A 13,659-nucleotide genomic window follows, 5' to 3' on the forward strand; every position below is an offset into this window, starting at 1 on the left:
ATTTGTCTTAATATTTGTTTGTAGTTTAATATATACCTACATGCTAACGTTATTCATTTGCATATTTTAATTAGATAGTTGTCAATTGCGTCAATCATCTGCTATCCATCAACAATTCGGAATGTATTGGTGTTCTTCTATAAATGATGTATATTTCGCGCTTGAAAAGATCAATAGTATTAATCACTCAACATTACCAATTGTATTCCAATTCTAAAGCATTGCTTCGAATATAATATTGCTGCAATATAAGCGCGTCCCTCTCCCCAATATATCTGTATACACTATACATGTTATTGAAATATGTAGATATAAGAATCTACGCTGACAAAATTCCATGTCTTCCGGACACGTAGAGGCGCCAACATGTTTTTTTCCGACAGATGTCACCTTGGACCTACACCAATTGATCACTAGTGGTATATGAAATTGGCATAAGTCAATACATGATTCAAAATAGGAGATTAACAAATAGCAATAGTTTGTAATACCTATCATTTGTACCTGTAGGAACCATACTTTATACATGACGCTTTGCTTAAGAAATGTACGATACAAACTCTGTTAGTACGTTTAAATTCAAAACATAATCACAATCATCTTAATACCATTGATTCGTATAGAAAACTAGTGTACAAGTTTTCAAACACAAACATTAATAACGGAAGTCATTATTTCAAATTTTATCGATTGCCATTTTTATATGATAGAGTTTATTGTATAATGTGACATTCGCTTGTCGGTCGTTTAGACTGGAGACATCTTGATTCCCTGTCGTCTCGATTCATGTTGTTTCTGCTCTTTTGTTTAGATGTTTGATGGCGATTAGCTCATTTTGACCCTGTCTGGTTTTGTTATCGCTGTTGTTTTTTTGTTTTTTTTTACATCACAACTGGTAATGTTATGAAAAGTCTTGATTTAGACCAGTTAAGGTATGAGAGGCGCGAAAACAAGTGTAGTTAATGACAGGTACGCTTTTGGAATGTTTTTGTTCTAACAGCACGGATTTGTTACTAACTTTCTTCAACGTATAGTGAAATGTGGTATTTACCTGTGTGCCTTTTGAGTGTTAAATGCTTTGAAAACACTTTTCCCGAGTAAAATAACTGGTTTAAAATATAAGCATGTAATTTTAAATGAGTCATCATCCATATTTGCCAAGTTGATTAAACTCTAATTTCACCTTCCTATTTTATTGGTAAATTGATTTAGACCGGTCTATATTTTCCTTACTATCCCATTTTCCACCATATGTAGCTACTCCACATTTTGATAATGTGACTGCAACTGAATTTCACATACAGGCTGTATTTGTATGGCGGATACTGTTATCTGTCTGGAGCAGCAAACCTTGTTCTCCTGGTACTATTTAAGGAAATCTACGCAAACTTATATTCATATTTATGCTAGTATTTTCATACGGGTCCCTCGATTAATCGTATGTCAGTTAATATTGCGATTTTATTACCGTCGGTATTTTCTGTTGATTTTTTCCCTATTGGATAACTGGTTATAGGAAGACAAAGTCGCTGTTTGATGCAGTTTTATATCCATTATTCAGTATATTGTAATGTTGATAAGGTGGTCTGTAGTTTTACACCAAAAGTGTCACGTACATTAATTCCTCGTTGTTTAGTAAATGTCTCGGCTATTAATTATTAACAAGAGGTAGGTTGTGTACTATCTGCTTTAAAAAAAATAATGTATACATGTTGTGGAAAAGGTTAAGTAATCTTGTTTGACCACTTGTGCAATATCCGGGTATTTCACTATCTATGACTATCAGCATCTAAGGGACGGTGTTTTTATAAGTGATGGCTGTGTCAGCCATTTTGTGGGGAGTTCACATGGATAAAGTTTGTCTACTTTGATTGGCACTTTATCATTGTTATGCCCTGTGTCTGTAATGCTGCCTACTAGAAGAGGTACCTTTGGGGAAATTATTTGCAAACAAAATCTGAATTTTCGTACAGGATCGTTGGATATTGTACTGTTATTGCACGCACGGTGGCGCTGTTGTTTAGTTATGTCAGAAATCGATAAAGGCAAAGGGACATGCGTAACAGGTTTAAACATATAACACCAAATTATATCTCTCATAAATGATCAGTATAACTTCGCGAGCTTCAACATACCCACTATCTCAAACATTACTATACATTCTTACTGATAAATAATAAAGTTGGTAGCCCTCTTTGCTATTTAGCGTCATATTCAAACCGTTGTTGTATTTTTGATACAATTGATATTCAACATTGTCATTTTTGTTGGCACTACCGAGCTTCCATATATAATTGTAGATGATATGATAATGTTATCTATGATAAGATTACTGTCTATTGTCGTTAAAAGATGACAGTATCTGTACCGTAACTGTATGATACAGATACAGCCTGTATGTGTATCATAAAAATTAGATCTGCCTGATTTTCTTTGAAACTTCAAATGGGTACACGGTTAATATGATAAAGCAATACATATTTGAACTTTTTGTCAACCCCCCCCCCCCCCCTCTCTCTCTCTCTCTCTCTCTCTCTCTCTTTCTCTCTCTCTCTCTCTCTCTCTCTCTCTCTCTCTCTCTCTCTCTCTCTCTCTCTCTCTCTCTCTCTCTCTCTCTCTCGCAAAACCATGTTTATGCGTATCGGTTACATGTACATAAACATATATGATCAACAAAGCAAATCCCTTATATATATACATGTATGTATACTTGCGATATTGTACTCATTACGCTTCGTTGAAGTGGTAAACAATTAATTTGCATTTCTATTATACATACATGTACTACATTGTAGATCAACGATACAGGATCTATAGACTTGAGTCATTGTTCACTATCTACTGTTTGGATCTCACGCTTCACTTACCTTTTACATTTGTTTGGACATTTTGACACACGGATCTGAACACTGTACTACAATCTCAATTAATTAGCTCAAATGAACTGGAACCGATGTAAGTAATCAAATAAAGGTATCAAGAATACAAAATCGACAATATAATAACAATTTTCCCGGTAAAATATTAATAAATGTCCAATAAAATGCGATGGTAGCAAAAACATCCCATACACATTAATACTGCGTGCTGGTTGAACATATCAACCCACGTAAATAGTTGAGATAGCTTGGTTCCCGCATAGAGCAAGCAAATCTGCAGCTGAGCCCTAGCTGTGTTACTATTAAATTTTTCATGAAATTAGTACCGAAATAGAATTATCACACGATGGCAAAACGTTCGTTTGGTTTGATTTGAAAGAAAACAAATCATAAAATGACTTTTTTTTGAAGACAAAGAGGGTTGATCTGGCGCCCGAATTGAATTTATAAATTAAATTTATATCTATACACAAACGTACATGTACATAATTTTCAAAATTGCGTTAAGCAATATCAATAGTAACTACGAAGGTGTCAGAACGATTTTAATATAGTTGGTTGATTTTATATGTTAAGAACTTACTACTTGTATTCCATAATGAAAGAGAATATTTGTAAATTATGTATGAATATAATATAAATAAACATGAAGACCCGTAAAATAATAACAGAAAAGTACAACAAAAAACTTCAAACTTACCTTCTGTATGTTGACTGCTGTAGTTCAATTTACGGGCCTTCGAATACCTTTGTACAATCTTGTTTAATTAAAAGTTGTGATTCTTAAAGTGTCAAAAGAAAAAAAAAAGAAAAGAAAAACCAACAACAAACAAACAAACCAACTAAAAGCAAAAATCGTTGCAAAGGACGTATCTTTCCTTAGGAATTGTGATATACTGAGCCCCGTTGAATATACGTATTTATACGTTATATTTATTTCCTCCATGATGTCGTCATATAAAAGCCTTTGGAAGTTCTATCATTTGCATTATTTAACTAGTCTTTTTTCTTTGGTTTTAGATATTTCTATTAATGCATTAGTTGATCTGTAGTCTGTTGTGAATGCGAAGTTGCCGGATATCGTTTTCAAATGGTCAAGGTAGAGATTCCAAGATAAGCGAAATATACTTTCAGGATAATATGTTTGGAGATTTTATTTCACAAAAAAAAAAAAAAAAAATAAAAATAAAAAATTACAACTTCTGGTAGTGATTGAGAATCATTGTATATTATATCATATAGCAAATGAAAGTATATGAGGGGGACGAACTTATCGAAGGAATCATAGAGTGATGAAATTCGTTCTGGTTATTAAGTTTGCGGTAGGTGAGGGTTGCGTTATGATCGGGTGGCGATAGGTCGAGAGAGAGAGCTGTATTTTATCTTAGCACTAAAACTGTTATATTTAATTACTGCAAATAAAAACAAGAACTGTGAACATTTTCTTTAAATAATAATTTTGTAATTATCTCCGAGATTTTGTTTTAAATTTGTGCAGTATGAAATGATTTGTCAGCCTAATTTCTGCCTTACTTATAGTTGCTCTACTATTTTGCCCGATATTATTCGTCAAACAGCTATTATCATATCATAACCTACTTCCCTTTTGGAACCTCTCTATCAGAACACAGACCTTCCATAGAAATATCACCTCTGCTGCCCTGTGTTAATGTAAGTTTGTTTACATATCCATACTATTGATAGCGTCGCATCTGACCAAAATGGCAGTCGTACAAGGAAACGTATCAGATGGTTAGTGTTATGGAGCATATGTTGAGTAGAAGTTTCATTGCATTTAGCGAGTCTGGTTTTGCCTGATCCACTAACACCGAGTCAAGACCTTATAGTGCGGAGAATTACTTTTTATATGTTTATATTTGTAAGTGCGGCTGTTCCATAGCGCGTGCCAAAACGCAATCACGTGAATGACGTTAATAAACGAGATTTCATCTGACCACACCAGCATGAGCATTCTTTATTCATCCCGCGTTCGCTAAAAGGTTTGCCTATGTACCGACCCTGATGAATACGCAGGAATGCGTACCTTAACGATAAATTGGATATACTGTCGGTCCACACCCACTCATTCAACGTAGTGGAATGACATTTTTATCAAGAAGTTCCATGATTTCTTGACATTTCCAGAATAATAATTCTTGTATTATTAGTTTTTTTCCACGCAGACATTGATTGTAAACTTGGTCAGGGGCTGTGACAGATTGCTTCTATGCTTGGTATCTAACCAATATTGGACGCGGCTCCAAAAATCCATTCCCAACGCTGATGCCATCGAATATCTGATGCATATTGTCTGTATTCTACTTAGGTAGAAAATTCAACCGAGACATAGTTATGTTTTCCTTCGATATCACGACCACAGCTTATTTAGGTTTGAATTGAGGTGAAATACTAAGGTTTTGACTGTGTAAAACGAGATTGATTGAATGCAATTAGGATCTTTGTCATCCAGAAGAATAGAAATATACGTCCATTAATGAAAAAGACTATCATAATGTGGATTATATGGTTAGTGTAAAGTGAACAAATACATTTACACAAGGGAATTATACTACTTAAATCTATCTTCACAGAACAGACATTTCGTGGAAATGGTTTACACTAAAATGTACACCAGGCGATTGAGATAACATGCTGGCTCTCTAGGGTATGTTTGTATATTTGTACACATTACCGGACTGACGCCGTGTCTGTGTAGCACACGTCTTAATAGATCCTTTGGGATCCAGTCTCTATACCGGACAAGGACCAAGTGTTTTGGGATATTTGTATAATAGAAGTTTTCCGCGATCCCATGAGTATTTGCTATTGATGCCTGTGGAAGGGCCAGTGATTTGTCTTTTTGATCACATCTGACAGATTAGTGTCCTATTGACGTTTTTCTTATTTAAAAGCCTGGTTTATAGGGTGTTGTGTTTCTGTAAACAGTTTACGTTGGACTATTGGCTATATCGACAGCCTACGTATTTGGATTTTTTTTAATCCCGTGTAAAAACCATATGTTGAAATCAAATACGAATATCAGATTCCAAGCCATGGGAATAATATTCTGCCTTTTGAAAAAATCAATAATAATAATACTGTATCTGCGAATATAACTGGACACTATATACAAATATCGCCTTTTGGTATTAACGGTCTTTCATTTGAATCCACTTCCGGATCAATATCGTGATAAATGTTAATTTTCAGCATACTTTATTTCTACCAAAAAGAATGCAGTCCTAGTCAATGTGCCTAGTGTGACATTCTAATGGTCATCGATCTCACGAAATGACGTCATGGCCTAAAAACTTGTTGGCCATACCAGTGACCGTAGTATTATCACCCCCGTCTGTCCAACAACAGAGACTAGGCGGTAAAGTCCACTAGCCTGTAAATTCAGCAAGCCTTTTTTTTTGCTTCTGTGACAACGTTGTTCTGGTAGTTCATGTCCGTTAATTGCTGGGTTCCAATCAGAGCTGTGTGTGGCGATAGCTTGGTGATTGCTGGGTGGAGAGACAAGGCACAGGTGATATACAGGACAGGATTGATTTTCCCTTCAGAGACATACAACTAGCAATTGCTTTGCCTATGTAGTGCTGATCATCTCTGGTTATATCCTGCTTAGCCTTCATTCTCACCGACTCGTTTTCTATAAGACATTAGACTTAATACGTCAAGTATCCAGAATATTTGAGTCTTAGGACTTGCCGTGTGCTACACTGTCTTCCCTGTCGCCCTCTGGATGCGAGGCAGTGTCGCGCCTCGTGCTTGTGGAGTGTGCTTCTCATCAGGCGGGAACTGCCAGCTTTGTGACAACAAACAATACCATATTCATCTGGCGGGTTTGTTTTCTATTATCGGTGATACAAGCTATTCAGCCTTGCCTAATATTGAACCATCCGGCTCTCCGTACCTCCTACCTGATGTCTTGGTACTGACTGAGTAACCATGCTTCACAGTTTTCAGCACCATCACGGTCTGTAAGTATATATTATTAGGTATGTTAACTGTTAAACCTTTTACCAGTTGTCAGCTGTTAGAGCCATCCGGTCATGAGGGGGACATGGAATCGATACAACCTATGCCCCACAGGTAGGTCGTTATATCTCGTCAACCTGTAATTAACTAGTCTGCCTACTGGTCATGTGATGTACCCTCATGCTTTTCTAGACAGACAAGTTGACATCCAGTTTTACCATATGGGGTGACGTTTATGTTTAAACATTGTAACGATAATTTTGCTAATTGAATATCACCATATGTATTAACCATTTTTTCATGGATGCCGAGTGAAATCTTTCTTTTTCTTTGTATTGATCGATTTGTCATTCTATCTAGATTCAGAGAAGCTAGTGGCAATTTTATCAGAAAAATACGTTCACGCAATGTACAGTGTCAGTATATATTTATTTTCACACAAATCTGCGAGCACTGTTTTATAATTGTCTAATAAATCGTTAAAATGCCGCTCTAGTCCCAGGGGAATGGTAACATCAATACATGATTATGGCTGCTCTTCGTTTTAAATATGGCGACGGACACCGTCATTGCCATGTGTTGAGCGTCGGTGTAGATTCATGTCGATATAGGTCAGCTATCGATTGTGTTGAGAGATAGAGTGTGGATTTTGTTTGAAGGATAATCCTTTCGTCACATGCTATAATGACAGAACTGCGGTTCCATTGCCAATAGCAACCAAATGATACTATAGTAGATATATAAATCACCCTAGTGAATTCTGTTGCTGTCAATAGAGCTTAAAAGCTTGCATATAAATGATTGTCAAACGTATGATATTCAATTTACTCTTGGTTGTTTAGACATTCTATTCTGACAGGTTTATTACACACCAAACGTAAATCTTCAAATTGAACAAGGGACCAATGGTATGGAGATATCTAATTAACAGGGGTGTGAGAGATATTTACATTAGTATATTAAATACATTTGTATATTGGTTCCTCTATCAAAATAGTCGTGTCTAAAATCGTTTTATGTTTATGGTGGATTGGTAACCGTGCTTCATCTGATTTGAAATTAATATTTTACTCGATAGTTGTCATTTACAATAACAAAGTCTTAGACTAAATATCCTCAATAATTATTCATTAGTATTTCACGAGTAAATTTCGATTAGCACAACATGTCGACAATAGAGCCGATGATGAGTGGCACACCCAGACTGGCGGTCAGCCCCTAAAGTATTGTTAGGTTCAGTTCCTGATACTAGCTTATCTTCTTCGAATTTGTAACTTAAGATCAGACAAATCTCTAAAATGTACGAATTATTTATATATTCTAGAGACAGCGGCCAGTCTAACCAGAGACTTGAGCTAGGAATATTTAAATGGTCACGTTTGATAAAATACAAAATAACAATACAGCTACTTTGCATTACTTTTCTCGAAAATCATATACTTCTAGAGAACAAAGTATAGATATATATCTTGATTTTATCAAATTTAAATCGAACATAGAAAATCATATAAGCAAGTTCTTGTAAGTGTAGTCCTACGCATTACAGCAAAGTAAAGCGAAGTTCAAGTTTCCATCGTCCTTTTTAGTTCGATTTGACTTATATTCGTCCCCAAAACATTTTATTACAATATTAATTCATTTTTATCGAAGCAAGGTCGGAATTTTAAAAGCGATTTTACATTATGGAATCTAAGCAGAACTTGTCTTAACTACATACAAATATACCAACTAATTACCGGTTATATCCTTTTTTCTTTTTCTTTTGAGAAATCGGAAGCATCAGTTCTTTTGTTGTTGTTTTTAAATCATACACCCCTTCTTAAGCCTTAAGACAGTTATGATTGATGCTGTTTGCTTTAGTAAAGACTATTTTCATCCTCGCTACTTTCGAAAGATGAAAACACTTTATTATTGAATATTTTCTCTGATTAAAAAATATATTTCTAAAAATGTTTTTTTTTTTTTTTTAATTTTAAATACCAAGAAAAAGAACAGTTTGTACTTTTATGTTTTAGCAGAAAGCACCGGCATTGTACGGGCCCCTTAGAGTGATAACGAACCCCCATATAGCGGATTCATGTGAGTAGTACAGTTCAAGCAAATCTGTAGTATTCACAAACCGCTTTGTCATTTGTTTCAAGTTTAAAAGTATGTGTTTTTCATGGGGAAATGAAGAACATAAATGAAAGCACAAAATGTTAACTCCTTTTATTTGTACCTTTACAATATTTCTTTTTACTAGTCTAGTGTTTTTATCATACGTTATAGTTTGCGATTGTTTGGTGTGCACTATTAACAACAACATTTTTTTTAATGTTATGGAATTTTGTGCATTTGAGAAGCGATATTTCTTTCTTATTTGAAGTGTTATTGATTTTTTTCGTGTACTTACTTGTGCCTTATATTATATTTTGAACTAATTTTCGACTTTTGGAACCTCATAGAGCAATAGAGTTTTGGTATGATAAACTATTGAGGTTTATGATAACTTACCAATAATAAGGTTACAAAGGATACTAGAGTTATCAATGACGTTCAAGGAAAGTAAAATAAAAGTTGTTTCCTTGTATTTAAATCTTGTATTTTTTACGATTCTATTTGATTAGAAATCGATTCTAAATAGTATATGTTGGTTTTCTGAATTGAAGTTTCGATTACACGTGTTTGTTGATACATTGCTAAGGAGATTCGTGTTGAATGCACTACCGATCGTCCGTGCTGGAAATATATATGTGTAAGTCAGAGTTCGGTAGCAACTACAGAGAGTGATAGAAAGGTCAAATATCGTTGCAGTGTGTAGACAAATTCAAGCCGCGAATGATTTGATAGAAACAGGGTGCTTAGCTATACTTATTTACATTAGTTAGTCCTCACACTGTGGTCAGAACAAGTATACAATGTATATGTAGCTATAATTTTACTTGAATTTTATAAACGGCCGAATATTTCCGGAAAATAGTATTCAGAATTAGTTGCCAAATAAATGATAATCAATTCAATGTTCATAAAAATGGTTCCTGAGCTTCCGGCAATTACCAATAATCCAGTTTCGTACTATCACGTACAATGTTGTAAATATGAAGTGATTACACTGTATGCACTAATATTGACATGGTGACGTTTGTATCTACCCCGTTTATCATTCTGGGGGCATTATACTTGTACTTAATATTATGAAGAAGCGGAAAACACCTCTGGGACATCATGTCTTCTTATGTTTGTACTGTTGCTAGGGGTTCCATATTTTCTTGTCGTTTTATCGATTTTAAGCTAGAATTTCGGTTGTTATCGATATTTTATATATTATCGGTTTTGCATTAGGATCATCGATGCTGCGGTCGTATTTGTAACACTTCAAGAATGAAGTTTAATTAAATGTTAACAAAAGTGTCTTCGTCTTTGTCAATCAAATTAACCGTATCTTTAGAGGCGTGTTGCTATGACGACAAGAACATGTTAATATTCAAATTAATTTTCAAATTACACGCTACTGCAAAGTTCATTAGCAAAGTATATAGAGAAGACAACACTCACGAAAAAAATAATTACAATACCAAGTAATTCTGACGAAAGTCTGAAAACCATTTACCAATACCTCTAAAACTGTGATAGATTGTCACTCTTGAATACCCTATTTTTGTAAACAAATAACCTTCAGCAAGAGCATGATAAAGAATAGACGTTACACTTGGACCTAAACGATGTACACCGCCGGCTACTATCTATTTGACAAAGTCAAAACTACGGGAGACGTTTCTCATTTTGGTATCCTAGATTGATCTAGGGAAAATGTCAGTTTTATTATCAGGAGTATAATATATAACACACGTACCGACAGCTCTTATTCTCGTCTAGTACATCCATGATATATTTAGGACATCTACAGCGTTATTCTGACGGGATTCAAATCGAATCGCTATTGATATTAAAACTACTTTCCTCGCGCGTCAGGCTATGGGCAAGATGTGATGCATGACTAATGTTTTTAAATGTATTAAGGCAGTGTGGGATCAGTTAAGTTCATTTAGTTCTTTTCTGTTGATGGGGAAGACATATAGTGTACGGTACACGCTGATGGCAATAAGACAATGGGAAATAAATTCAGCGCTTTGAATTTAGTTGTTTTATGTACATATGTATATGGAGAAAACTACGATTCGTAAAAATGATGGTAATGGTAACAGTGCGATTTCAGTTCATGTCGTTCTGTATTTGTGTAAACTGAGGAATTATCATTCTAATCAGTTCAGTAATTTTGTAAGCTAGGAAATAATTTTGTAAGATGGGAAAATAATTTTGTAAGCTGGGAAAATAATTTTGTAAGCTGGGAAAATAATTTTGTAAGCTGGGAATGTAATTTTGTAAGATGGGAGAGTAATTTTGTAAGCTGGGAAAGTAATTTTGTAAGCTGGGAAAGTAATTTTGTAAGCTGGAAAAGTTATTTTGTAAGCTGGGAAAGTAATTTTGTAAGCTGGAAAAGAAGAATATATTCTAATCAGTTCAATAATCAGTTAAGTTCAATAATTTACGAAACATGCTAGGTTAATGATCTTACGCAAATGTGAAACCATTTCCGTTAAGCCATGTTCTTACTCTGGTTAAGAAGTGCGACAATATCTTGTCGACTGATGAGACTGCAAACCATTAGCTTTAATTTTGTAGTTTTAAAACTGCTATGCTTTGTAGATTTGTTGAAACGAAAGTTTGCACTTTTAATTACATTAGTTGTCACAAAGTTGCATGAGCACTTTTAGAAAATCTTTAAAATGTCAAAGGATGTGTACGTTCAATGTACCAGGAACAATGTTTGTGTGTTATTGGAGCATTGTTTACAATATTCAGCCCGAGGCCCTTACCATTAGAGGAGACGTTGAGAAATGATATGTTCTGCCATTTTGTGGTAAAACAATTCAAATCTGGTCAGTTTAGCATAAATTATTTAAATCAATTAAGAACCATTTGTTGATCCTGTGTGTAATGTATTGATACCTAATTTTGCTGGCATTTGCAGGAGTCAATCAGTAAACAGTAATTTCCTTTAATACCATGTATAATGTTTATACAATATTTGATATGGTTTTAATAATTGCAATACCGCACCTAACTTTCTAGTATATTTAATATGTGAACTCTATTAATTCATTAAACTTATAATTGACTCGTAATTGGTGTAGCAATCATTGTATTGGACAATCTAATAATATAAGATAAGCTTTAACAGCAGGTGCATTAACTACTGGAATGCATTTCGTATCTTTCGCGAGAACGAAATAATTTCATTTTGGTTTACTGGCAGATATGAACTATATTGAGAACGATTTTCTAGATAATGGACATATCCGAGCGATACAAAATATTACTTCCACTCATATCTTTTCGGGTCGTATTTGAAGAGCCTTGATATTGACATTTAACGAATGTACGTCTAATTCGTGTAACAATATGCCATTCATTTGCCCAAATGTACATTAGTGTCTTGACAGGATGCTATGTGTCAATAATCCTCAAATATTTCCTCAGGTTTTAGTGATAATCCATTAGTTCTAATCCATTTGTCAGCCTCTTTGGGTCAGGTGTTAGTCAGCTTGCACTGTTTGACATTTTCCAGTTGTATTTTTTTCGCATTTTATTGTTAGTATATCTCTATATATTAATATAATACAGTTATCAATTTCCTTTAAATTGACATTTTGCTGATTTTGTTTTACATTTACTCTATATGTTTAAGCATAAGGACTCCTTTCTGTAAACTTAACTTTCCCTTATCAATCAAATTTACTTCTTTACCATAGCTTGTTTTAGTCATTTACAGTATCAAGAAAAATATGAGGTAGAATACTTTCGTGAAATTGTCCATATTTAGAACACTCCCGTGATTTATCTACAGGCTAAAATAGTAGGGTAAAGGCACTTTTCCGAACATAAGCCAATCGTTGTCCACGCACGATTATACCCAAATAGACAGAGGGTGGCTGGAATGTACATACATTGACGAGATTAATCTGATTATCTGTCACGAAATAGCGACGTGCATAGATTCTTAAAGAGAAAAGCACGGTGTAATGAAAGTCGCGCTAGTGTTTATGTACTAAATTTACGGCATAACAGTCAGGAGAACAGAAGCAATATACCTCCTACATTAAACTCATAGCGACTCTAAAACGTGATAACATTTTATTCGAAAAATCAAACACCTTCCTGTAGCTCTTTATTTGAAAAATGTCTTCTAGTCATCTCGCTAGCTATCCCCTTGTTCTACGCGTTATTTTCCCGCTAGCTATCAACCTTGTTCTTCCCCTTGTTATCCCCCTTGTTATCTCCCTTGCTATCCTCCTTGTTATCCCCCTTATTATCCCTCTTGTTAGCCTTACTTGTTATCACCCTTATTATCCCCCTTGTTACCCCTATTGTTATCTCCCTTGTTGCTATATTGCTATCCCCCTTGTTATCTCCCTTGCTATCCCTCTTGTTATCCCCTTGTTGTCCCCCTTGTTATCCCCCTTGTTATCCTCCTTGTTATCACCCTTGTTATCTCTCTTGTTGTCTCCCTTGTTATCTCCCTTGTTATCTCCCTTGTTATCCCCCTTGTTATGTCCCTTGTTATTTCCCTTGTTATCTCCCCTTGTAACCCCCTTGTTATCTCCCTTGCTATCCTCTTTGTTATCCCCTTGTTATCTCCCTTGTTATCCTCCTTGTTATCCTCCTTGTTATCCCCTTGTTATCTCCCTTGTTATCCCCCTTTTATCCCTCGTATTATCTCCCTTGTAATCTCACTTGTTATCTTCCTTGTTATGCCCCT

At 34.9% G+C, this 13,659-nt stretch overlaps 1 protein-coding gene across 1 annotated transcript in view; it reads left to right on the plus strand.

Annotated features, from left to right (window-relative positions):
- Nucleotides 1-6,374: 6,374 nt before the first annotated feature.
- The window catches only part of LOC117317568 (innexin unc-9-like), a 104,935-nt gene continuing 97,650 nt past the window's right edge, over nt 6,375-13,659 (plus strand). Inside the window, exon 1 of the mRNA XM_033872403.1 lies at nt 6,375-6,862. Coding sequence (XP_033728294.1) covers nt 6,831-6,862 — 32 coding nt within the window. The 5' untranslated portion in view covers nt 6,375-6,830. The remainder of the gene's footprint in view (nt 6,863-13,659) is intronic.

Source organism: Pecten maximus, chromosome 19 (assembly GCF_902652985.1).
Source record: "Pecten maximus chromosome 19, xPecMax1.1, whole genome shotgun sequence".
In the NCBI taxonomy this organism is placed as follows: Eukaryota; Metazoa; Mollusca; class Bivalvia; order Pectinida; family Pectinidae; genus Pecten; species Pecten maximus.